The sequence below is a fragment of the Tamandua tetradactyla genome, chromosome 23 (assembly GCF_023851605.1).
Source record: "Tamandua tetradactyla isolate mTamTet1 chromosome 23, mTamTet1.pri, whole genome shotgun sequence".
NCBI lineage: Eukaryota > Metazoa > Chordata > Mammalia > Pilosa > Myrmecophagidae > Tamandua > Tamandua tetradactyla.
The window spans coordinates 35,594,844-35,619,049 of NC_135349.1; the positions used below are offsets into that span (position 1 = coordinate 35,594,844).

At 36.7% G+C, this 24,206-nt stretch overlaps 1 protein-coding gene across 7 annotated transcripts in view; it reads right to left on the minus strand.

The window, feature by feature from the left end:
* LOC143667399 (phospholipid-transporting ATPase ABCA3-like) overlaps positions 1–24,206 on the minus strand; it is a 324,917-nt gene that overhangs the window by 203,703 nt on the left and 97,008 nt on the right. For 6 of the 7 annotated variants that reach the window (XM_077141587.1, XM_077141586.1, XM_077141582.1 and 3 more), the window contains exons 9-10: positions 7,953–8,126; positions 5,110–5,291 (exon numbers count right to left, since the gene is read on the minus strand). In XM_077141587.1, coding sequence (XP_076997702.1) covers positions 5,110–5,291; positions 7,953–8,126 — 356 coding nt within the window. Of the gene's footprint in view, positions 1–5,109; positions 5,292–7,952; positions 8,127–20,627; positions 24,202–24,206 lie in introns of those variants that run through there. The other variant, XM_077141589.1, reaches the window with a different exon arrangement.

A 24,206-nucleotide genomic window follows, 5' to 3' on the forward strand; every position in this document is an offset into this window, starting at 1 on the left:
TTACCCTTATACAAAGCCTGACTAACATCACAAGAAAAGAGAACTACATGCTAATGTCCTTTATAAATACAGGTGAAAAAATTCTCCACATAGTACTAGTAAACAAATTCAGCACATTAAAATGGTTATAAACCAGGACCAAGTGGGATTTTTCTTAGGAATGTAAAGGTGGTTCAACCAAGAATTTCAATCAATGTAATACATTACAGTAATAGAATGAAGAAAAAAAGATAATCATCTCAATTAACTAGAAAAATAATTTGACAAAATCTAACACCCTTTCAAGATTAACACTTAATAAACTAGGAAGAGAAGGAAACCTTCTAAAAAGGATAAAGGACATGTATGGAAAACGCACATCTAACAACATATTCAGTGATGAAAGACAAAGATTTCCTCTAAGATCAGGAACAAGATAAGGGTACCCGTTTTAATCCCTGCTAGTCAACATTATACTTGAAGTTAATTTTTAAAATTTTTAAATTTTTTTAAAATACCAAAAAAATACCAAACAAAAGCAAGCATTCATAATTTTTGATCATTCTGTTCTACATATAGAATCAGTAATTCACAATATCATCACATAGTTGCATATTCATCATCATGATCATTTCTTGGAACATTCGCATCTAGAAAAATAAAATGAAAACAGAAAAAAATTCATACATACCATACCCTCACCTCTCCCCCCCACTGATCACCAGCATTTCACTCTAAATTTATTTTAACATTTGTTCCCCTTACTATTCATCTTTATTCCATATGTTTTACTCGCCTGTTGATAAGGTAGGTAAAAGGAGCATTAGAAACAAGGTTCTCACAATCACACAGTCACATTGTGAACGCTATATCATTACACAGTCATCTTCAAGAAACATGGCTGCTGGAACACAGCTTCACATTTTCAGGCAGTTCCTTCCAGCTTCTCCATTACATCTTGACTAACAAGGTAATATCTATTTAATGCGTAAGAATAACCTCCAGGTTATTCTTCTCAACTCTGTTTGGAATCTTTCAGCCATTGACACTTTACTTTGCCTCATTTCACTCTTCCCCTTTTGATTGAGAAGGTTTTCTCAATCCCCTGATGCTGAGTCTCAGCTCATTCTAGGGTTTTTCTCAATCCCTTGATGCTGAGTCCCAGCTCATTCCAGGATTTCTGTCCCACGTTGCCAGGAAGGTCCACACCCCTGGGAGTCATGTCCCATGTAGATAGCGGGAGGGCAGTGAGTTTGCCTGTTGTGTTGGCTGGAGAGAGAAGCCACATCTGAGCAACAAAAGAGGTTCTCTTGGGGGTGACTTTTAGGTCTAATTTTAAGTAGGCTTGACCTATCCTTTGTGGGCTTAAGTTTCATGTGAACAAACCCCATATACTTGAAGTTTAGCCAAAGGAATTAGGCAAGAAAAAGAAATCAAAGGTGTGCTGGTTTGAAAGGACATATGTCCCCTAGAAAAGCCATGTTTTAATCTAAATCCAATTTCAGAAAGGCAGAATAATCCCTATTCAATACTGTATATTTGAAACTGTAATCAGATCATCTCCCTGGATATATGATTTAATCAAGAGTGGTTGTTAAACTGGATTAGGTGATGACATATCTCTACCCATTTGGGTGGGTCTTAATAAGTTTCTGGAGTCCTATGAAAGAGGAAACATTTTGGAGAGAGAGAGATGTGGAGAGAGCAGAGAATGCTGCAGCACCACAAAGCAGGGAGTCCACTAGCCACTGACCTTTGGAGATGAAGAAGGAAAACGCCTCCGGGGGAGCTTCCTGAAACTGGAAGCCAGGAGAGAAAGCTGGCAGATGACACCGTGTTTGCCTTGTGTCCTTCCAGCTGACAGAGAAGCCCTGACTGTGTTCAACATGTGCCTTCTCACATGTGAGAGAAACCCTGAACTTCATCGGCCTTCTTGAACTAAGGTATCTTTCCCTGGATGCCTTAGATTGGACATTTCTATAAACTTGTTTTAACTGGGACATATTCTTGGCCTTAGAACTGTAAACTAGCAACTCATTAAATTCCCCTTTATAAAAGCCATTCTGTTTCTGGTATATAGCATTCCAGCAGCTAGAAATCTAGAAGAAAAGGCACTCAAATTGGTAAGAAGAAATCAGACTATCCCTATTTGCAGAAGGCATGATCTTATATATGGAAAATCCTAAAGAATCTACACAAAAAATCAAAGCTCATAAACAAATCCAGCAAAGTTGCAGGGTACATACAAAAATTCAGTTGTACTTCTATACACCAGTAATGAACAATTCAGAAAGGAAATTAAGAAAGCAATTCTATTTCCAATAGCATCCAAAAGGATAAAGGCCCTAGGAATAAATTCAATCACATGTATGACAGACTTGTATAGTGAGAACTCGAAAACACTGTTGAAAGAAATTAAAGAAGATCTAAAAACAGAAAGATACCCTGTATCCATGAAGTAGAAGGCTTAATGTTGTCTTGATGGCAATACTATCCAAATTAATCTACAGATTCATGCAATCTCTATCAAACTCCCAACCACATTTTTCTTGCAGAAATGAAAAAGCAGATCCTCAAATTCATATGGAACTGCAAGGGGTCCAAGACAACTTTGGAAAAGAAGAATAGATTTGTAGGGCTCATATTTCCTGATTTCAAGACTTATTACAAAGTTATAGCAATCAGATCAGTGGGATATTGGCATAAGGGTAGAGAAATAGACCAATGAGGTAGAAATGAGAATCCAGAAATAAACTCATCCATCCATGACCAACTGATTTTTGACAAGGGTGCTAGGGTTATTCAATGGGAAAGGAATAGTCTCTTTAGTGGTGTTGGGACTAGATATCCTTACATAGAAGAATGAAGTTGGATTCCTACCTCATACAATGCACAAAAATTAAAAATGAATCAATGACCATGTAAGAAATAAAATGATAAAACTCTTAGAAAAAATGGTAAATCTTCATGATCCTGGTTTTAGTAATGGATTCTTAGATATGATACCAAAAGCATAACCAACAAAAGGAAGCAAATAGATAAACAGAACTTCAACAAAATAAAAAACTGTTGTGCATGAGAGAACACTATCAAGAGACTCAAAAGCCAATTCCCAGTAAAGCAGAAAATATTTTCAAATCATAAATCTGATAAGACTAGACTATCCAGAATATATAAAAAAATCTTACAATTCAACCATAAAAAGACAACCCAATTTAAAAATGGGCAAAGAACATTTCTCTTAAGGTTAACACACATATGGCCAACAAACACAATAGAAGATATTCAATGTCATCGGTTATTCAGAAAATGCAAATCAAAACCACAATGAGATACTATTTCACATCCATGAGGATGGCTATAAATAAAAAAGGAAAAAAAGAAAGTGTTTGTGAGGATGTGGACAAATTGAAATCCCTTTTCCTTTTATATTTAGCTTATGGGAATGTGAAATGCTGTAGCTCCTCTGGGAAAGTTCAGTGGTTCTTCAAAAAGTTAATTAAAAAATTACCAGCAATTCTACTCTGAGGTATACAGCCCAAATAATTGAAAATAGGTGCTAAAACAAAAACTCGGACATGAATATTCATAACAGCACTATTCACAATCACCACAAAGTAAAAACAACCTAAACATCCATTAGTGGATGAATGTATTAACAAATTGTGGTATATTCATACAATGGAATGTTATTCAGTCATAAAAAGGAATGAATGCTACAACATAGACGAAACTCAAAAACATCACACCAAGTGAAAGAAACAAGAAACAAAAGGTCATATACAATATAAATGATTCCATTTGTATGAAATACCCAAAACTAGGTAAATCTTTTGAAACAGAAAGCAAGATTGCTGTTTTCCACATTATGGGGAGAGGGGAGAATGGTAAGTAACTGCTTAATGGGTACAGGGTTTTATTTTGGGGTGGTAAAAAAGTTCTGGAATTAGACATTGTAGTTGTCAACATTGTGACTGTCCTAAATGCCACTGATTTGTTCATTTTAAAATCGTCAATTACATGCTATATGAATTTCACCTCAAGTTTGTTTTTTAATGTAATTTTATTGAGATATTTTCACACGTAAAATAATCCAAAGTATGCAATCAATGGATTATAGTATTATTACATACTTGTGCATTCATCACCACAATCAATTTTAGAACATTTTCATTACTCCAAGAAAAAAATAAAAAGAACACCCCAAACATCCCATAACCCTTATTTCCCGTATTACCTATCTATTTTTTTGTCTTTATTTTATTGCTCATCTGCCCATACACTGGGTAAAGGGAGTATCAGTCACAAGGTTTCCACAATCATACGGTCACACAAGAAAGACTATATAGTTACACACTTATCATCAAGAATCTAGTTACTGGATTACAGTTCAACAGTTTCATCATCTCAAGTTTTGAAGATTAAAAAATAAAATACAAAAAGGGAAAGAAATGACAAACTGAGAAATTGAAAGCACTTTGGCTTGGTTTACTTCGTGAAATGGAGAAGTGTAGTATACTTTCAGGAAGTATATTTTACAGCAAAATTATCTGTAAGTTGAAGTTCAGGGTCTAGAAGCAAATCTCTGTTTAAAATGCCACCATTAAAGAAGTAAGGACAAAATTAAAATACTCAAAAATGATGTCATAGCTAGTACCCTTTATCAATTCTCCTTACCATACAAGAACCAATAATGGCAAGGAAATGATTGAAGAGCAAGATGTAGATGATATCCTACTCTTAATATCCATTGAAAGGAAACAGGTGAGAGCTCACATACATACAATACCTATTAGTCTCCTTATTTGGATTTAAGAAATCATCACACATTAATTCGGTCGGGAAATCCTTTCAAAGAGACTTCCAGTTTTCTTTATTTTCTAGCCTAACACAATATGTAGCACTCGGATTTAAAAGGAATAATTACAATTTGTAATGTTTGGGTTTCTTATCTATAGATGTGTATTTGTATAAGTGGAAAGCTTTAAAATGTATCAAGAAATGACTCTTTCTCCAGTATGGCTGGCATGTGGATGAGAATTATTCTTTATCTGACATTTGATTATAAATATTATAAAATAGATCCTAAGGACTATGGCCTTTCTCAATAATAGCAGCATTAAAACTCACCATAAGGAAAAAGTACCATGGTTGGGGCACACCATACTGCCCTGGAAAGACAGCTTCTACATACCAGGTCACAAGGACATACAAGAAAGCATCAAGTAAAAGCATTCCCATCATATAGCCAAAGATGAGGTTGTCCTCAAGACTGGTTGGTTTCCAAAGGTTATCCCATTTAACACCAATCTCTGAAACAAAACAGAAGTTAGATACTATAGATGACAGTTCTGTGATGTAAAGAACAAAGAAAAGAAGACTGTACTTTATTTTAGATTTTGTATCTGATGATCATGTATCTGATGATACTTCTAAGTATTTAAGTCATCCAAAAAGGTATGTAACAAAATTGGTACCTGTCTATTCTCTTCCAAACCTTCAAAAAGAAATAGTAAATGAGACAAAATGAAAAGGAACTGAAACAAAAAAAAGCAATAACAAAAATGTCAGTGAAAATAAAAATGAAAAATCAGTAAATCAAAGCAAACATAAATAATAGTAAAAAATCAGCAAAAAACCTGACCTATCAGATCCTATCCCTCTTTTCTCCCCCTCATGCTAAATTTTCATTGAAATAACCATTAGGTTATACAAATTTGAAAAAAAAACATTCAAGGGCACTACAGATAGAAACTGATTACAGAGCAAAGAAAATAAAAAGGTTTTGCTTAGATATAGCACTGATGGAAAAGAAAAATGGAAATCACCAAAGACAGAAAAGTAATCTTTTCTACCTTTGTATCCTCTATCTCCAGAGGGTAGGATAGCAACTGGAAAAGGATTAGTGCTTGCAGCAAACCCCTCACTTCAGGTATGGAGATAACAATGCCCATGAACCTCATCTGCCCTTCAACTTCAGCCTTCCCTTGTCTTTAAGTTAGCACTACAAGAAGAATGTTTATGAGCATTGTATCTTTAAGAAAATCAGAAGAAAAGATAATTTGAGAAAAACTATTCAATGGAATTAAAAATGAATATCGAATTGAAAGCCATTTTGAGAGGCAGTGAACAGTGAGTTAGAAATCACAAGAAAAAAAAGGTAGATAAATCTAACTCCTCAACTTGAACAATTCTCTCAACCTAAACACAAAAAGCATTTATGAAAAAGTAAGCAAATCAGATAGAAAAGAAATAATAACTAAACAATATAAAATAAATAAAATAATTTGATAAAAATAACTCATTCAGAAAACTGAGAGTGTACATCCTTGCTTACTTTGTAAGCCAATGAAAAAACCTACATCTAAATAAATCCTCAGTGAATTTCTTACTGGTTCCTATATAAAATAAGTATTATACATGCATACAGAAAAAATTAAATGCATATTGTTTGACTGGCTATTAATGGGAGTATATTTTTGTTCACAGAACAGAAAATTAAGTATCTATGACCTTCTCACTAATCAGTACATGCAATAAAATCCCCACTAAATCCCAACATTATTTTTCATAGAACTTGAAAAAGTGATCCTAAAATTCAAGCAGAAGAACAAAGTGACAAGAATAACAAAAGATCAACAAGGTAGGGGGGATAAGTCTAAGAGATATTAAGACTTTATAAAGTTGTAAGTAAAACCAGGGTGGATTTGATATACGATTATACTCAAAAGACCCACAAAGTACAAAAGATCACCAGAAACAGATCCATGCATATAAGGAAACTTGATTTAAGACAGAGGTAGAATTAGAAACCAGGAGAGAACAAATTGTTCAATAACTAATTGTAACATCTAGATTTTCATGTGGAAAATAAATATTAGGTTCTCATAACAAACAGGAAAATCAACTACATTTATTGAAAAACTAAATGTGAAATTCAAAAATTTTAAAATTTTAGAAAAAATAAAATTATCTTATGACTCTGGGCATAGAAGGACTTCTTGAACAAGACCCAAGTGTACAAACTAAAGGAAGTACACTGAGTTATGCAGGCCACATATAATCAGTATACTTCAATTTGTAAGGTCCATATGGCAGTTCAGGCTAGGCACTTGCCACAGAGGCAAAAGATGCAGAGGATACCAAATAGATTTGAGGTCCCCATTTCCATCTACAATGAGATTTCATAAATTCCCATCCTTCACCAACATCATCTGGAACAAAGATTGACATTCAGAAGAGACTGAATAAATTGTATCAGATTTATATTACATTTAGTTTTTTCATCCTTGCTATCCAGTACAGTTTGGAGGAAAATTAGTTATAGCAAATAAAGATGCTATATTTGATTTTTACAGGAGAGCAATATAATGAATGCATTATTGGAGAGGATATGGAAAAACTCCCAGGTACTGTTGGTAGGAGAATATATTAGCATATTATTTTTGAAGGTAATTTCAATGAATCAATGAAATCAATGAAAATGTAAGCTATAAATACCTTATTGGACAGCATTTTTATGTCTAGGAACTTATTATTCAGCTCAAAATGAATATGTGACTAAATACATGTGTACCATTGTGGGCAATGGCAAAAAACTGGAAATGACTTAGATGTACATTGATTGAAAGCTAGTTATTGTGGTTCCCCTTTACAATGGAATATTAAACAACTTTGTAAAAGAATGAAGTCTATATACACATGGGAAGAGGTCCAAGATAATTTACTAAGTGAGCAAAGAGAACTGTAGTCTAGTAGGCATAAAATTATTTCATTTAGCATTTTTTACTCCATACATTCCTGTGTTTATTTTTACAGTTTACATATATTGCTATTATTATAAAGAAACAATTTTGGGGATGAATAAATCTAACGTGCCCTTACCTCTTCACTCACACGTCTACCCACAGTGTCCTGCCCTACCTTTCTAGGAATTGGATCAGCAAGGCAAAACTTGTAAGGCCAAGACTCACCTTTTATTTCCAATTTGAGCAGAAGATTAATCCCCAGTGCTAATGCAACATTTGAGCTGAGACAGGAAGCCACCTTCTTGGTGAGGGATATCTCTCCATAGTGCTGAACAATGGAGTTAAATGGAAAGAAAGTGGCAAAAAATAGGAGGTTTCCAGCGGAAGCAGCCAAACGGACTGCAAATAAGAAGGAAATTATAACATCAGCTTAAAGCAACCTGCAATATCCTTAGCTACAAATAACTTTATTATACTGTCACACAGCACTAGAATGTAAGCACTGTGAGACGAGGGAACTCGTCTGCTGTTGTTTTTTAAACACTTGTATTGCCAGTGCCTGAAGTACAGCATGTGATCAATAAATACAGGTTCAACAAATGATTGAATACAGATGTGAGGAAGAACTACTTCTGGAAAGTTATCCTTGTATGAGTATTGATAATACATATATTCAGTTATTTCAACAACGATCAACCCATATATATATAACAGAAATTTTTTCCTTCCTAAAATTTATTTATTCAAGGTCAGTCAGCTTGAGAAATTCTAAATGTATATCATCAAAATTAACATAAGTTGAATATCCTTAAGTATTTCCAGGCAGTTTGAAGTTATGGGTAGAAAAACAAAGGCCTATGAAGTTTTTGATATAAATTTCCAGTCTAACTCATACTACTTGTATTAGTTAGGGTTCTCTAGAGAAACAGAATCAACAGGAAATATTCATAAATATAAAATTTATAAAAGTGTCTCATGTAACTGCAGGAAGGTAGAGTCCAAAATCTGCAGGGCAGGCTGTGAAGCTGACAATTCCAATGGAGGGTCTGGATGAACTCCACAGGAGAGGCTCATTGGCTAAAGCAGGAAGAGAGCCTCTCTCTTCTGAATCCTCCTTAAAAAGCTTCCGGTGATTAGATTAAGCATCACTCATTGCAGAAGACACCCCCTCTTGGCTGATTACAAATGGAATCAGCTGTGGATGCAGCCAATGTGATCATAATTTAATTCTATAAAATATCCTCATAGCAATAGACAGGCCAGCACTTGTCCAACCAGACAAACAGGTACCACCACTTGGCCAAGTTGACACATAAACCTGACCATGACACTACTGAAAAATAAATAATTCTTTAACAAACAGATAATAACTGAATGTTAAATGTGTCTAAGTTCATAAGCATGGGATCCCGTAAGCTCTAGAAACAAAATTCTTTTCAAGAAATCACTGAACCTGGATACATCCCAGAGTATGTTGGGCGGATAATTACAAAGTACTGACAAAGTCCCTTGAGGTACTAGAGAAAAAATAGGAACTATTAAACTTTCCCACTCTGTTAATCCCTGATACTATTTCAAACATTATGTACTCCCAAGTCAATAGGCCAAGTGCTTGATTTTGAGTCTTGCTCTTATGAAATTTATTTCTGTAGCAGAGAAGCTAAGCCCACCTATAATTATGCCTAAGAGTTATACTGCCAGAAAATCTCTTTTGTTGCTCAGTTGTGGCCTCTTTCTCTCCAACTCCAACTCTGCAAGGAAAATCATTATCTTTCCCCTAAGTGGGACATGACATCCAGGATGAAAGTCTCTCTGGCAACATGAGACTTGACTCCCAGGGATGAGTCTGGCCTTGGCACTGTGGGATTGACCACCCTGACCAATAGGGAGAAAATAAATGTAATGAAATAAGGTATCAGTGGCTAAGAGAGTTCAAATAGAGTCAAGAAGCTATTCTGGAAGTTACTCTTAAAAAGCTTCAGCTAGATATTGCTAATTACCATGGTTTGCCACACCCCAACCAACACCATTCCTGTTAACCTTAAAGAACACCTAAGACCGTATCTGAGATTCTACAAAAGTTTCATGCACTAATATTACTTTCCAGAAACCTACAACTTCCATATGGTTCCTAGGCCAGTTGAGTCCTGAAACTCAGAGGGGCCAGCCTCTCCAAGAACATGAACTAGTTCCATCCTCCTATCCCAAATTGTCGACGTAACTTTCCAACATGAAAAAGTTAGAATGGGCATTGCCCCCAAACCCTTAAAGATTGTGAGAAGGATTAAAGGAGAAGGAGGAGTTATAACAGAGAAGACAGAATTTAACAATTGATTATGACTGCTGAGTTATTTCTTTAATATTGATATTTCTTTTAGACTCCAGTATCTTGGAGCAGCTAGAAGGAAAATCATGAAATTGTGGAAATGTAATCCACACTAAACTTTGAAATCTGTTCTATAACTATTTGTTACAATGCAGTGTGAAATTTATTGCTTTTTGGTATATATGTTATGTTTTACAATAAAAATGTTTTTAAAAAAGAAATCAAGAGGATATAAAATTCAACATTGGTGAAGAAAGTAAAAAGCACTCAGATGAAACTGTGAGATGGTATCCTCTAATGCTACGAATTACCCTTGATTCTTCCATTCAGTATATCCATCATCAAATTCTTTTAACTATCTCCAAAAATATAATTAATATATATTATTTTCTCTGAATGTAAACTAAATGATCCTAATCCAAGTCATCATATCTCATCTGGACTTAGAATTTGTTTCAGTGCTTCCACCTGACCCTCTACAGACATCAGTTCAACCTTTTTGTTTTTACAGAGATAAACATACAATTTATTCTACAGTAGCATCCATATGAAAAAGGATGTTCTGTGAAAAAAATGTAAAAATATGAAATCAGTTAATTAAAAACCTTATAATTCTAAATTTGATTGGAAATACTATGAACACATAATATATATTATCTCTCTCTCTTTTTTTTTTTTTAATTAACGGGAAAAAAGAAATTAACCCAACATTTAGAAATCATACCATTCTACATATGCAATCAGTAATTCTTAACATCATCACATAGATGCATGATCATCGTTTCTTAGTACATTTGCATCGGTTTAGAAGAACTAGCAACACAACCGAAAAAGATAAAGAATGTTAATATAGAGAAAAAAATAAAAGTAATAATAGTAAAAACAAAACAAAACAAAACAAAAACCTATAGCTCGGATGCAACTTCATTCAGTGTTTTAACATGATTACTTTACAATTAGGTATTATTGTGCTGTCCATTTTTGAGTTTTTGTATCTAGTCCTGTTGCACAGTCTGTATCCCTTCAGCTCCAATTGCCCATCATCTTACCCTGTTTCTACCTCCTGCTGGACTCTGTTACCAATGACATATTCCAAGTTTATTCTCGAATGTCGATTCACATCATTGGGACCATACAGTATTTGTCTTTTAGTTTTTGGCTAGACTCACTCAACATAATGTTCTCTAGGTCCATCCATGTTATTACATGCTTCATAAGTTTATCCTGTCTTAAAGCTGCATAATATTCCATCGTATGTATATACCACAGTTTGTTTAGCCACTCATCTGTTGATGGACATTTTGGCTGTTTCCATCTCTTTGCAATTGTAAATAACACTGCTATAAACATTGGTGTGCAAATGTCCGTTTGAGTTTTTGCCCTTAATTCCTTTGAGTAGATTCCCAGCAATGGTATTGCTGGGTCGTATGGCAATTCGATATTCAGCTTTTCGAGGAACCGCCAAACTGCCTTCCACAGTGGTTGCACCATTTGACATTCCCACCAACAGTGGATAAGTGTGCCTCTTTCTCCGCATCCTCTCCAGCACTTGTCATTTTCTGTTTTGTTGATAATGGCCATTCTGGTGGGTGTGAGCTGATATCTCATTGTGGTTTTGATTTGCATTTCTCTAATGGCCAGGGACATTGAGCATCTCTTCATGTGCCTTTTGGCCATTTGTATTTCCTCTTCTGAGAGGTGTCTGTTCAAGTCTTTTTCCCATTTTGTAATTGGGTTAGCTGTCTTTTTGCTGTTGAGTTGGACAATCTCTTTATAAATTCTGGATACTAGACCTTTATCTGATATGTCATTTCCAAATATTGTCTCCCATTGTGTAGGCTGTCTTTCTACTTTCTTGATGAAGTTCTTTGATGCACAAAAGTGTTTAATTTTGAGGAGTTCCCATTTATTTATTTCCTTCTTCAGTGCTCTTGCTTTAGGTTTAAGGTCCATAAAACTGCCTCCAATTGTAAGATTCATAAGATATCTCCCTACATTTTCCTCTAACTGTTTTATGGTCTTAGACCTAATGTTTAGATCTTTGATCCATTTTGAGTTAACTTTTGTGTAGGGTGTGAGATATGGGTCTTCTTTCATTCTTTTGCATATGGATATCCAGTTCTCTAGGAACCATTTATTGAAGAGACTGTTCTGTCCCAGGTGAGTTGGCTTGACTGCCTTATCAAAGATCAAATGTCCGTAGATGAGAGGGTCTATACCTGAGCACTCTATTCGATTCCATTGGTCGATATATCTATCTTTATGCCAATACCATGCTGTTTTGACCACTGTAGCTTCATAATATGCCTTAAAGTCAGGCAGTGCAAGACCTCCAGCTTCGTTTTTTTTACCCTCAAGATGTTTTTAGCAATTCGGGGCACCCTGCCCTTCCAGATAAATTTGCTTATTGGTTTTTCTATTTCTGAAAAATAAGTTGTTGGGATTTTGATTGGTATTGCATTGAATCTGTAAATCAATTTAGGTAGGATTGACATCTTAACTATATTTAGTCTTCCAATCCATGAACACGGTATGCCCTTCCATCTATTTAGGTCTTCTGTGATTTCTTTTAACAGTTTTTTGTAGTTTTCTTTATATAGGTTTTTTTTCTCTTTGGTTAAATTTATTCCTAGGTATTTTATTCTTTTAGTTGCAATTGTAAATGGGATTCGTTTCTTGATTTCCGCCTCAGCTTGTTCATTACTAGTGTATAGAAAAGCTACAGATTTTTGAATGTTGATCTTGTAGCCTGCTACTTTGCTGTACTCATTTATTAGCTCTAGTAATTTTGTTGTGGATTTTTCTGGGTTTTCTACATATAGTATCATATCGTCTGCAAACAGTGATAGTTTTACTTCTTCCTTTCCAATTTTGATGCCTTGTATTTCTTTTTCTTGCCTAATTGCTCTGGCTAGAACTTCCAACACAATGTTGAATAATAGTGGTGATAGTGGACATCCTTGTCTTGTTCCTGATCTTAGGGGGAAAGTTTTCAATTTTTCCCCATTGAGGATGATATTAGCTGTGGGTTTTTCATATATTCCCTCTATCATTTTAAGGAAGTTCCCTTGTATTCCTATCTTTTGAAGTGTTTTCAGCAGGAAAGGATGTTGAATCTTGTCAAATGCCTTCTCTGCATCAATTGAGATGATCATGTGATTTTTCTGCTTTGATTTGTTGATACGGTGTATTACATTAATTGATTTTCTTATGTTGAACCATCCTTGCATGCCTGGGATGAATCCTACTTGGTCATGATGTATAATTCTTTTAATGTGTTGTTGGATACGATTTGCTAGAATTTTATTGAGGATTTTTGCATCTGTATTCATTAGAGAGATTGGTCTGTAGTTTTCTTTTTTTGTAATATCTTTGCCTGGTTTTGGTATGAGGGTGATGTTGGCTTCATAGAATGAATTAGGTAGTTTTCCCTCCACTTCGATTATGTTGAAGAGTTTGAGGAGAGTAGGTACTAATTCTTTCTGGAATGTTTGATAGAATTCACATGTGAAGCCGTCTGGTCCTGGACTTTTCTTTTTAGGAAGCTTTTGAATGACTAATTCAATTTCTTTACTTGTAATTGGTTTGTTTAGGTCATTTATGTCTTCTTGAGTCAAAGTTGGTTGTTCATGTCTTTCCAGGAACCCGTCCATTTCATCTAAATTGTTGTATTTATTGGCGTAAAGTTGTTCATAGTATCCTGTTATTAACTCCTTTATTTCTGTGAGGTCAGTAGTTATGTCTCCTCTTCCATTTCTGATCTTATTTATTTGCATCCTCTCTCTTCTTCTTTTTGTCAATCTTGCTAAGGGCCCATCAATCTTATTGATTTTCTCATAGAACCAACTTCTGGTCTTACTGATTTTCTCTATTGTTTTCATGTTTTCAATTTCATTTATTTCTGCTCTAATCTTTGTTATTTCTTTCCTTTTGCTTGCTTTGGGGTTAGTTTGCTGTTCTTTCTCCAGTTCTTCCAAGTGGACAGTTAATTCTGCATTTTTGCCTTTTCTTCTTTTCTGATATAGGCATTTAGGGCAATAAATTTCCCTCTTAGCACTGCCTTTGCTGCGTCCCATAAGTTTTGATATGTTGTGTTTTCATTTTCATTCGCCTCGAGGTATTTGCTAATTTCTCTAGCAATTTCTTCTTTGACCCAGTTGTTTTTTAAGAGTGTGTTGTTGAGCCTCCACGTATTTGTGAATTTTCTGGCACTCTGCCTATTATTGATTTCCAACTTCATTCCTTTATGATCCGAGAAAGTGTTGTGTATGATTTCAATCTTTTTAAATTTGTTAAGACTTGCTTTGTGACCCAGCATATGGTCTATCTTTGAGAATGATCCATGAGCACTTGAGAAAAAGGTGTATCCTGCTGATGTGGGATGTAATGTCCTATAAATGTCTGTTAAGTCTAGCTCATTTATAGTAATATTCAGATTCTCTCTTTATTATCCTTCGTCTAGATGTTCTGTCCATTGATGAGAGTGGTGAATTGAAGTCTCCAACTATTATGGTATATGAGTCTATTTCTCTTTTCAGTGTTTGCAGTGTATTCCTCACGTATTTTGGGGCATTCTGGTTCAGTGCGTAAATATTTATGATTGTTATGTCTTCTTGTTTAATTGTTCTTTTTATTAGTATATAGTGTCCGTCTTTGTTTCTTTTAACTGTTTTACATTTGAAGTCTAATTTGTTGGATATTAGTATAGCCACTCCTGCTCTTTTCTGGTTGTTATTTGCATGAAATATCTTTTCCCAACCTTTCACTTTCAACCTATGTTTATCTTTGGGTCTTAGATGTGTTTCCTGTAGACAGCATATAGAAGGATCCTGTTTTTTCATCCATTGTGCCAATCTATGTCTTTTGATTGGGGAATTCAGTCCATTAACATTTAGTGTTATTACTGTTTGGGTAATACTTTCCTCTACCATTTTGCCTTTTGTATTATATATATCATATCTGATTTTCCTTCTTTCTACACTCTTCTCCATGCCTCTCTCTTCTGTCTTTTCGTTTCTGACTCTAGTGCTCCCTTTAGTATTTCTTGCAGAGCTGGTCTCTTGGTCACAAATTCTCTCAGTGACTTTTTGTCTGAGAATGTTTTAATTTCTCCCTCATTTTTTTTTTTTTTTAAAGGAAAGACAGAGAGAAGGAAGGAAGGATAGAAGGAAGGAAGAGAGGAAGAAAGGGAAACATCTTTTTTAAACATTTTCTTGTTTTATTGTATTTTGTTTCTCCGTTTTCGTTACATGGGCTGGGGCCGGGAATCGAACCGAGGTCCTCCGGCATAGCAGGCAAGCACTTTGCCCGCTGAGCCACCGCGGCCCGCCTCTCCCTCATTTTTGAAGGACAATTTTGCTGGACATAGGAGTCTTGGTTGGCAGTTTTTCTCTTTTAGTAATTTAAATATATCATCCCACTGTCTTCTAGCTTCCATGGTTTCTGCTGAGAAATCTACACATAGTCTTATTGGGTTTCCCTTGTATGTGATGGATTGTTTTTCTCTTGCTGTTTTCAAGATCCTCTCTTTCTCTTTGACCTCTGACATTCTAACTAGTAAGTGTCTTGGAGAACGCCTATTTGGGTCTAATCTCTTTGGGGTGTGCTGCACTTCTTGGATCTGTAATTTTAGGTCTTTCCTAAGAGTTGGGAAATTTTCAGTGATAATTTCTTCCATTAGTTTTTCTCCTCCTTTTCCTTTCTTTTCTCCTTCTGGGACACCCACAACACGTATATTTGTGCGGTTCATATTGTCCTTGAGTTCCCTGATACCCTGTTCAAATTTTTCCATTCTTTTCCCGATAGTTTCTGTTTCTTTTTGGAATTCAGATGTTCCATCCTCCAAATCACTAATTCTATCTTATGTCTCTTTAAATTTATCATTGTAGGTATCCATTGTTTTTTCCATCTTTTCTACTTTATCCTTCACGTCCATAAGTTCTGTGATATGTTTTTTCAGTTTTTCTATTTCTTCTTTTTGTTCAGCCCATGTCTTCTTCATGTCCTCCCTCAATTTATCGATTTCCTTTTTAAGAGGTTTTCCATTTCTGTTCGTATATTCAGCATTAGTTGTCTCAGCTCTTGTATCTCATTTGAACTATTGGTTTGTTCCTTTGACTGGACCATATTCTCAATCTTCTGAGCGTGGACCGTTATCTTCTGCTGCTGGCGTCTGGGCATTTAGTCAGATTTCCCTGGGTGTCGACCCAACAAGGTTGTAAGATTTTTCTGTGAAATCTCTGGGTTCTGTTTTTCTTATCCTGCCCAGTAGGTGGCGCTCGTGGCACACGTTTGTCTCACGTGTTTGGACGGGATCCCCCTGGTCACTGTTCTCCGCGGCCTGGGGATTTCCGATCCAATTCTCTCAGTTGGTTCGGGGGACCACGCGTGGTGGGGGCGTCCGCTGCCGCGGCTTGAGGGGACCCTGTGGCTCCTTTATTAATTTCCCTATTGGTGCCGGCCACAGCGGGCCCGGGGAATTCGCTACCAGACCAGAAAGCCGCCTGCGGGCGAGGGGCGTTGGTCGCAGTCCACCGCGGCCTGGGGAATTCGTCAGGCCCTCTGATCTGAGACTCGTAGCTGGACCAGGAAGCTGCCTGCAAAAGAGGGGCGCCAGCCGCCGCGGCTTGGGAAACTTGCCTCTCTGAGACTCTCAGCTGGCCTGGGAAGGAGGGAGGGAGGAGCTCTGGCCACCACAGCTGCCGCTGTTTGGGGGTTCACGCGCCGCTCGGGGATCTCACCGCAGCCGAGTCTCGCAGTCAGACTAGCCAGTCCAGACTGGGGTACGCTGTGTGTCCATTCCCTACCGTGGCCCCAGGAGCTGTTCTGCACTGTTTCTGTTCACCTAGTAGGTTCTCTGGAGGAGGAACTAAGACGCACGTACCTTACTAAGCCGCCATCTTGGCCCCGCCTGTATATTCTCTTATAAGTAACATTTTCTACCTCTGTCCATGTGAAATATCTGGAGACAATGACCAAATTCAGTAGCTCTGTTGACTCTATTAGTTGCCAATTGCTGCAGGTATATACTCTAAGTTTTCGATACACTCCAAAGTTTCTGGCTTTAATCAACCATTAAATTTCTTACAATTCTGAGGGTCAGGAATTCAGGAGGGGATCCAAAGGGATGGCTTATCTCTGCTCCCACCATGTTGGCAGGGTATCTTGGTTGAGGTCAGAGAACCCAGGATGGCCTTACTGTGGCACCTCAACTGGGATGGCTCAAATGCTCCAGACTATCTGGGATGGCAAAGCATTTGATGGTCATTTCATATGTCTGGGTCCTTGACTCTTTTGATATTGTCTCTATCTCTCTCTTCACAGAGTCTTTTTCCTTTTAAAGCCCATTCCGAGTCAGGCTTGGGTAGTTTATTTTTTGTAGTTTGGGTGCATGGTCTGGGAATTGAACCCAGGTCTCCCGCATGGAAGGCAAGCATTCTACCACTGAACCACCTGTGCAGCCTAAACAGGTCTAGTTGTTTTTTTTTTTTAACAGTTTTATTCACACACCATATCATCATCCAAAGTGTACAATCAATGGTATAATTGTATAATTACAGTTATGCATTCATAACTACAGTCAATATAATATTCTCATTTCTTCCAAATAAAAAAATCCCATACCCCTTATGTTCTACTATTATTAGCATTTACCTTTGGTATAGTGCCTTTGATACAATTAATGAAAGGATATTACAATGTTACTGTTTACTACAGACCATAGTCTACAGAAATTTGTATTTTTTCCCATATAATACCCTATTATTAATACCCTGCAATAGTGATGTAAGTTTGCTCTAGTTCATTCAAGAACTATCATATTTATACAATTCACCACCATCATTGTCCACTCTGCGTTTCACTAAGTTATACAGTTCCAGTTTTTATCTTCTAGCTTTCCTTCTGGTGACATACAAGATGCTAGTCTTCTTCTTTCAACCATATTTACACTCAGTTTTGTTAATTACACCTAGTGTACTGGCTATTCATTCCCCAGTATAATGAATATTTTCAATCAACCTTATTGAACATTCTGCAATCCTTAATCATTGATTGCCCAATCTCTGCCCTCTTTCTATCTCCTGATAACCTATGCTTTTGACTTTAACTCAGAGTTCGCTCATTTTAGCTAGTTCATATTAGTGAGACCATACAATATTTACCTTTTGTTTCTGGTTTATTTCACTCAACATAATGTCCTTAAGGTTCAGTCACTTTGTTGCATGCCTCATGCCTTCATTCCTTTCTGCAGTTGCACAATATTCCATTGGATGTATTCACCAGTTTGCCTTTCTTCTCATCAGTCCCTAGACCCTTGGACTGCCTCCATCCATTGGCAATTATGAATAATTCTGCCAGAAACATAACTGTGCAAATGGCTATTTGTGTTCTGGCATTCAGTTCTTCTGAGTATATACCTAGAAACTGGATTGCAGAATTATATGGCAACCCTATACTTAGCTTCCTGTGGAACCACACTGCCCTCCAGAGGGGCTGCACCATTCTACTTCCCTACCAGCAGTGAATAGGTGTACTACTTTCTTCACGTCTTCTCTAGCACTTGTGGTTTTCTGTTAATTTTTTAAAAAGTTGTATTCTGTGGTAGTTAGATTCAGTTGTCAACTTGGCCCAGTGCAGATACCTAGTTTTGTTGCTGTGGACATGAGCTAATGGTACATGAACCTCATCTGTTGCTAGGAGGTTACATCTGAAGTTGGCTAGGAGGCGTGCCTGCTGCAATGAATGAAGTTTGACATAACTGGCTGGTGCTTAAATGAGAGAGCACAATGTAGCACAGCCCGAGCAGCTTGGCATACCTCATCACAGCACTTGCAGCTCAGCCCAGGCGTTTGGAGATGCAGAAAGGAATCACCCTGGGGAAGTTGTTGGAACCTAGAGGCCTGGAGAGAAGGCCAGCAGAGATTACCCTGAGCCTTCCCACGTAAGAAAGAACCTCAGATGAAAGTTAGCTGCCTTTCCTCTGAAGAACTAACAAAATAAATCCTTTTTTATTAAAAGCCAATCCGTCTCTGGTGAGTTGCATTCCGGCAGCTAGCAAAGTAGAACATATTCCATGCATCATACAATCTACCCTAACTGTACAATAAATGACTCCTGGTATAATCACATACTTAAACATTCACCACTACAATATACAAGAGAACACTTCCATTTCTTCTGAACAGAAAGAATAGAGAAAAAAAAATCCTATAACCCTCCCTTATACCCTCTTATTGAAATTTAGCTTTAGTATATTGCCTTTGCTACAATTAATGAAAGAATATTATAATGTTACTGTTAACTGTAGATACTAGTTTGCATTAATTGTATTCTTCTTTAACGAACCCATTTTTTCATGTGCTTAGAAGTTTATTTTTTCTGTTTAATACACGTCTTAAGTAACCATTTTAATGTTTTTGATTGATGACTGAACTGTTTGGTTTCAATTTCCAAATTTGGTTTTAGTGGACAATGAACCAATTTCTGTTCTCATCTGTTGTGGTTTACTAGCTGCCGAATGCAATATACCAGAAACAGAATGGCTTTGAAAAGAGGGAATTTAATAAGTTGCTAGTTCACAGTTCTAAGGCTGAGAAAATGTCCTAATTAAAGCAAGTCTATACAAATATCCAATCTATGGCATCTAGGAAAAGATACCTTGGTTCAAGAAGGCTGATGAAGTTCAGGGTTTCTTTCTCAAGTGGAAGAGCACATGGTGAACCCAGTTCAGAGTTTCTCTCATGCGGAAAGGCACATGGTGAACACGGTCAGGGTTCCTCTCTCATCTGGAAGGGCACATGGCAAACATGGCATCATCTGCTAGCTTCTTCTCCTGGCTTCCTGTTTGATGAAGCTCCCCGGGAGGCATTTTCCTTCTTCATCTCCAAAGGTCACTGGCTGGTAGACTCTGCTTCTTGTGGCTATGTCATTCTGCTCTGCTCTCTCTGACTCTCATTCTCCAAAATGCTTCCTCTTTATAGGATTTCAGAAACTAATCAAGACCCACCCAAATGGGTGGAGACACACCTTTACCTAATCCAGCTTAACAACCACTCTTTTTTTAAAAAATTTATTAATTAAAAAAATTAAGAACAAACAAAACATTAACGTATCATTCCGTTCTACATATACAACCAGTAATTCTCAATATCATCACATAGCTGCATATTCATCATTTCTTAGAATATTTGCATCAATTCAGAAAAACAAATGAAAAGACAACCAAAACAGAAATAAAACAATAACAGAGAAAAAGATTATACATACCATACCCCTTACCCCTCGCTTTCATTTATCACTAGCATTTAAAACTAAATTTATTTTAACATTTGTTCCCCCTATTTCTTATTTTTATCCCATATTTCTACTCGTCTGTTGACATGGTAGATAAAAGGAGCATCAGACACAAGGTTTTCACAATCACACAGTCACATTGTGAAAGCTATATCATTATTCAATCATCATCAAGCAACATGGCTACTGGAACATAGCTCTACATTTTCAGGCAGTTCCCTCCAGCCTCTCCATTACATCTTGAATAACAAGGTGATATCTACTTAATGCGCAAGACTAACCTCCAGGATAACCTCTTGACACTGTTTGGAATCTCTCAGCCATAGACACTTTGTCTCATTTCACTCTTCCCTCTCTTGGTCGAGAAGGTTTTCTCAATCCCTTGATGCTGAGTCCCAGCTCATTCCAGGATTTCTGTCCCACATTGCCAGGAAGGTCCACACCCCTGGGAGTCATGTTTCACATAGACAGGGGGAGGGTGGTGAGTTTGTTTGCTGTATTGGCTGGAGAGAGAGGCCACATCTGAGCAACAAAAGAGGCTCTCTTGGGGGTGACTCTTAGGCCTAAATTTTAAGTAGACTTGACCTATCCTTTGCAGGGTTAAGTTTCATATGAACAAACCCCAGGACTGGGGGTTCAGCCTATAGCTTTGGTTGTCCACACTGCTTGTGAGAATATCAAGAATTCAACTTGGGGAAGTTGAATTTCTCCCTGTTCTTACCATTCTTCAAAGGGGACTTTGCAAAAACTTTTCCATTCACTGATCAAATCACTCTGGGATTCATCGGGGCATCACTCTGGACAAACCAACAAAATCTCATGTCCTACCCAAGATTCCAAGTACTTATGGTGTTCAATCAAGCTATCAACATAAGTTACATTAGGAGATGCACTAGTCAAAATATAAATTTTGTACCAAATAAATATTTTTTGCTTCACTCTCACACATAAGTTGAAATTTTAAAATATTAATTACCATCTATTTTCAGCACCCTGCAGTAATGACATTCCTTTGTTCTTCCTCATGCACAAACATTTTTAAAATTTGTACATTTAATCACTATCATTATACAATCTAGGCATTCCTAGATTATACTATCTCAGTCTTTATCGTCTTTCTTTCTGATTTCATTTAGGCCCCCAGCCCTCCTCCCTCTATCATTCTCACATGCAGCTTCATTCGGTGTTTTAACATAATTGTATTACAGTTAGGTAGTATTGTGCTGTCCATTTCTGAGTTTTTATATTCAGTCCTGTTGCACAATCCATATCCCTTCAGCTCCAATTACCCAATATCTTACCCTATTTCTATCTCCAGATGGTCTCGGTTACCAACGAAATATTCCAAGTTTATTCACTAATGTCAGTTTATATCAGTGAAACCATGCAGTATTTGTCCTTTTGTTTTTGGCTAATCTCATTCAGCATAATGTCCTTAAGGTCCATCCATGTTGTTACATACTTCATAACTTTACTTTGTCTTAAAGCTGCATAATATTCCATCGTATGTATATATCACAGTTTGTTTAGCCATTCCTCTGTTGATGGACATTTTGGCTGTTTCCATCTCTTTGCAATTGTAAATTTAACAACCACTCTTGATTAAATAAAATCTCCAGGGAAATGATCTAATTACAGTTTCAAACATACAATGTAGAATAGGGATTAGAAGAAGTGGCTGCCTTTACAAAATGGGATTAGGATTAAAACATGGCTTTTCTAGGGGACATACATCTTTTCAAACCAGCACACCATCCATAACAAATATTTAGAGCCGTATCTTCATGCTAATTTATGTTTTTTTAGCATTTTTAATTGTAAAATATATATATATACAAAAAAGCAATAATTTTGAAGTACATTGTAACAAGGAGTTATAGAACAGATATCAGAGCTTGGTATGGGTTAAAGTTCCACAATTCTAGTGGAACTAGTGGAACAGTGGAACTGTTCCCAGAAACTGGAGATTAAAAGAAGTATCAATGTAATGCTTCAGCAGTCATATTCATTTGTTAAATCTTTTCTGTCTTAATTTCTCCTTGTCCATTGGTCCTCCAAATCTTTAGGGGCATTTGGGCTTTGCCTATTCTAACTTTTTCATTTTGGAAAGGGGTTTCAATAATATGGGATAGGAGGATGGAGCTTGTTGATATTCTTGGAGAGGCTGACTTCTCTGGGTTTCAGGATTTACATGGCCTCAGAACCCATCTGGAGGTTGCAGGTTTCTGGAGAGTAATCTTAGTGTGTGAAATTTTTGTAGACAGAACCTTAGGTGTTCTTTAGGTTTGACAGGAATGACTTTTTCTTTCAAACCAGCACACCTTTGATTTCTACCTTTTGGAGTGTTTTAACCAGAAAAGGATGCTGAATTTTGTTGAATGCTTTTTCAGCATCAATCGAGATGATCACGTGATTTTTCCCTTTCAATATGTTAATGCGTTAACAATTAACATTTCGATATGTTAATTGATTTTCTTGTGTTGAACTATCCTTGTATTCCTGGCATAAACCTCACTTGGTCATGGTGTATAATTGTTTTGATGTGCTGGTGAATTTGATTTGCTAATATTTTATTGAGAATTTCTGCATCCATATTCATTAGAGAGATTGGCCTGTAGTTTTCCTTGCTTATAGCATCTTTATGCAGTTTTGATATTAAAATATTAGCTTCATAAAATGAGTAAGGTACAGTTCCTTTTTCCACAATTTTTGGGAAAAGTTTGAGCAGGACTGATGTTAGCTCTTTTTGAATGTTTGATAAAATTCCCCTGTGAAGCCATGCGGCTCTGGGCTTTTCTTTGTAGGAAGATTTTTGATGACTGATTGAATCTCTTTACTTGTGACTGGTTTGTTGAGATCTTCTATTTATTCCTGAATCAGTGTTGCTTGTTTGTGTGTCTCCAGGAATTTGTCCATTTCATCTAAGTTGTCTAGTTTTGCATCCCCTAAGTTTTGATATGTTGTGTTCTCGTTTTCATTTGCCTTGAGGTATTTACTGATTTCTCTTGTAATTTCTTCCCTGATCCAATGGTTGTTTAAGAAGAGGTTGTTTAGCCTGCATATATTTGTGACTTTTCCAGCCTGTGTTAGTTTGCAAGCTGCTAGAATGCAATATACCAGAACTGTAACAGTTTTTAAAAAGGGGAATTTAATAAGTTGCAAGTTTACAGTTCTAAGGAAGTGAAAGTGTCCAAATTAAGGCACCTAGATGTTACCTTCCCTCAGGAAAGACCAATTGGTCTGAAACACTTCTGTTATCTGGGAAGTCATGTGGCTGGCATCTGCTGGTCCCTTGCTCCTGGGCTCTGTTGCCTTCAGTCTCTGTCCGTGTGGAGGTTCCTTACTTTGCTTCTCTGGGGTTGGCTTTCATCTCTTGGCTTCCCTTGGCTCTTTCCAGGTCCTAGCTTGCTTAATATCTCATGGCAATGTCTGCTGGGCTCCAAGCATCTCCAAACATCCGTGCTTCTGTTCTCTGAAGCAGCTGTTCTCCATGCGTCTACATCTGTCCTCTGTCAGCTCTGAGGCTTCTGTCATTTCTGTAGGCTCTTTCGCCAAAGTATTCTCCTTTTAAAGACTCTAGCAATCTAACCAAGACCCATTCAGAGTGGGTGGGGTCACATATCCATCTACTCAAAAGATTACACCTACAATTGGGTGTGTCACATCCTCATGGAGATAATCTAATCAAAAGTTTTCAACCTACAGTATTGAATCAGAATTAAAGGAAATGGTTGCTCCCATAAGCTTGGATCAGGATTAAAACATGGCTTTTCTAAGGTACATAATACTTTCAAACCAGCACACAGCCATTTGCTTGTTATTTTTAATGCAATTTTATTGAGATATATTCACATATGATA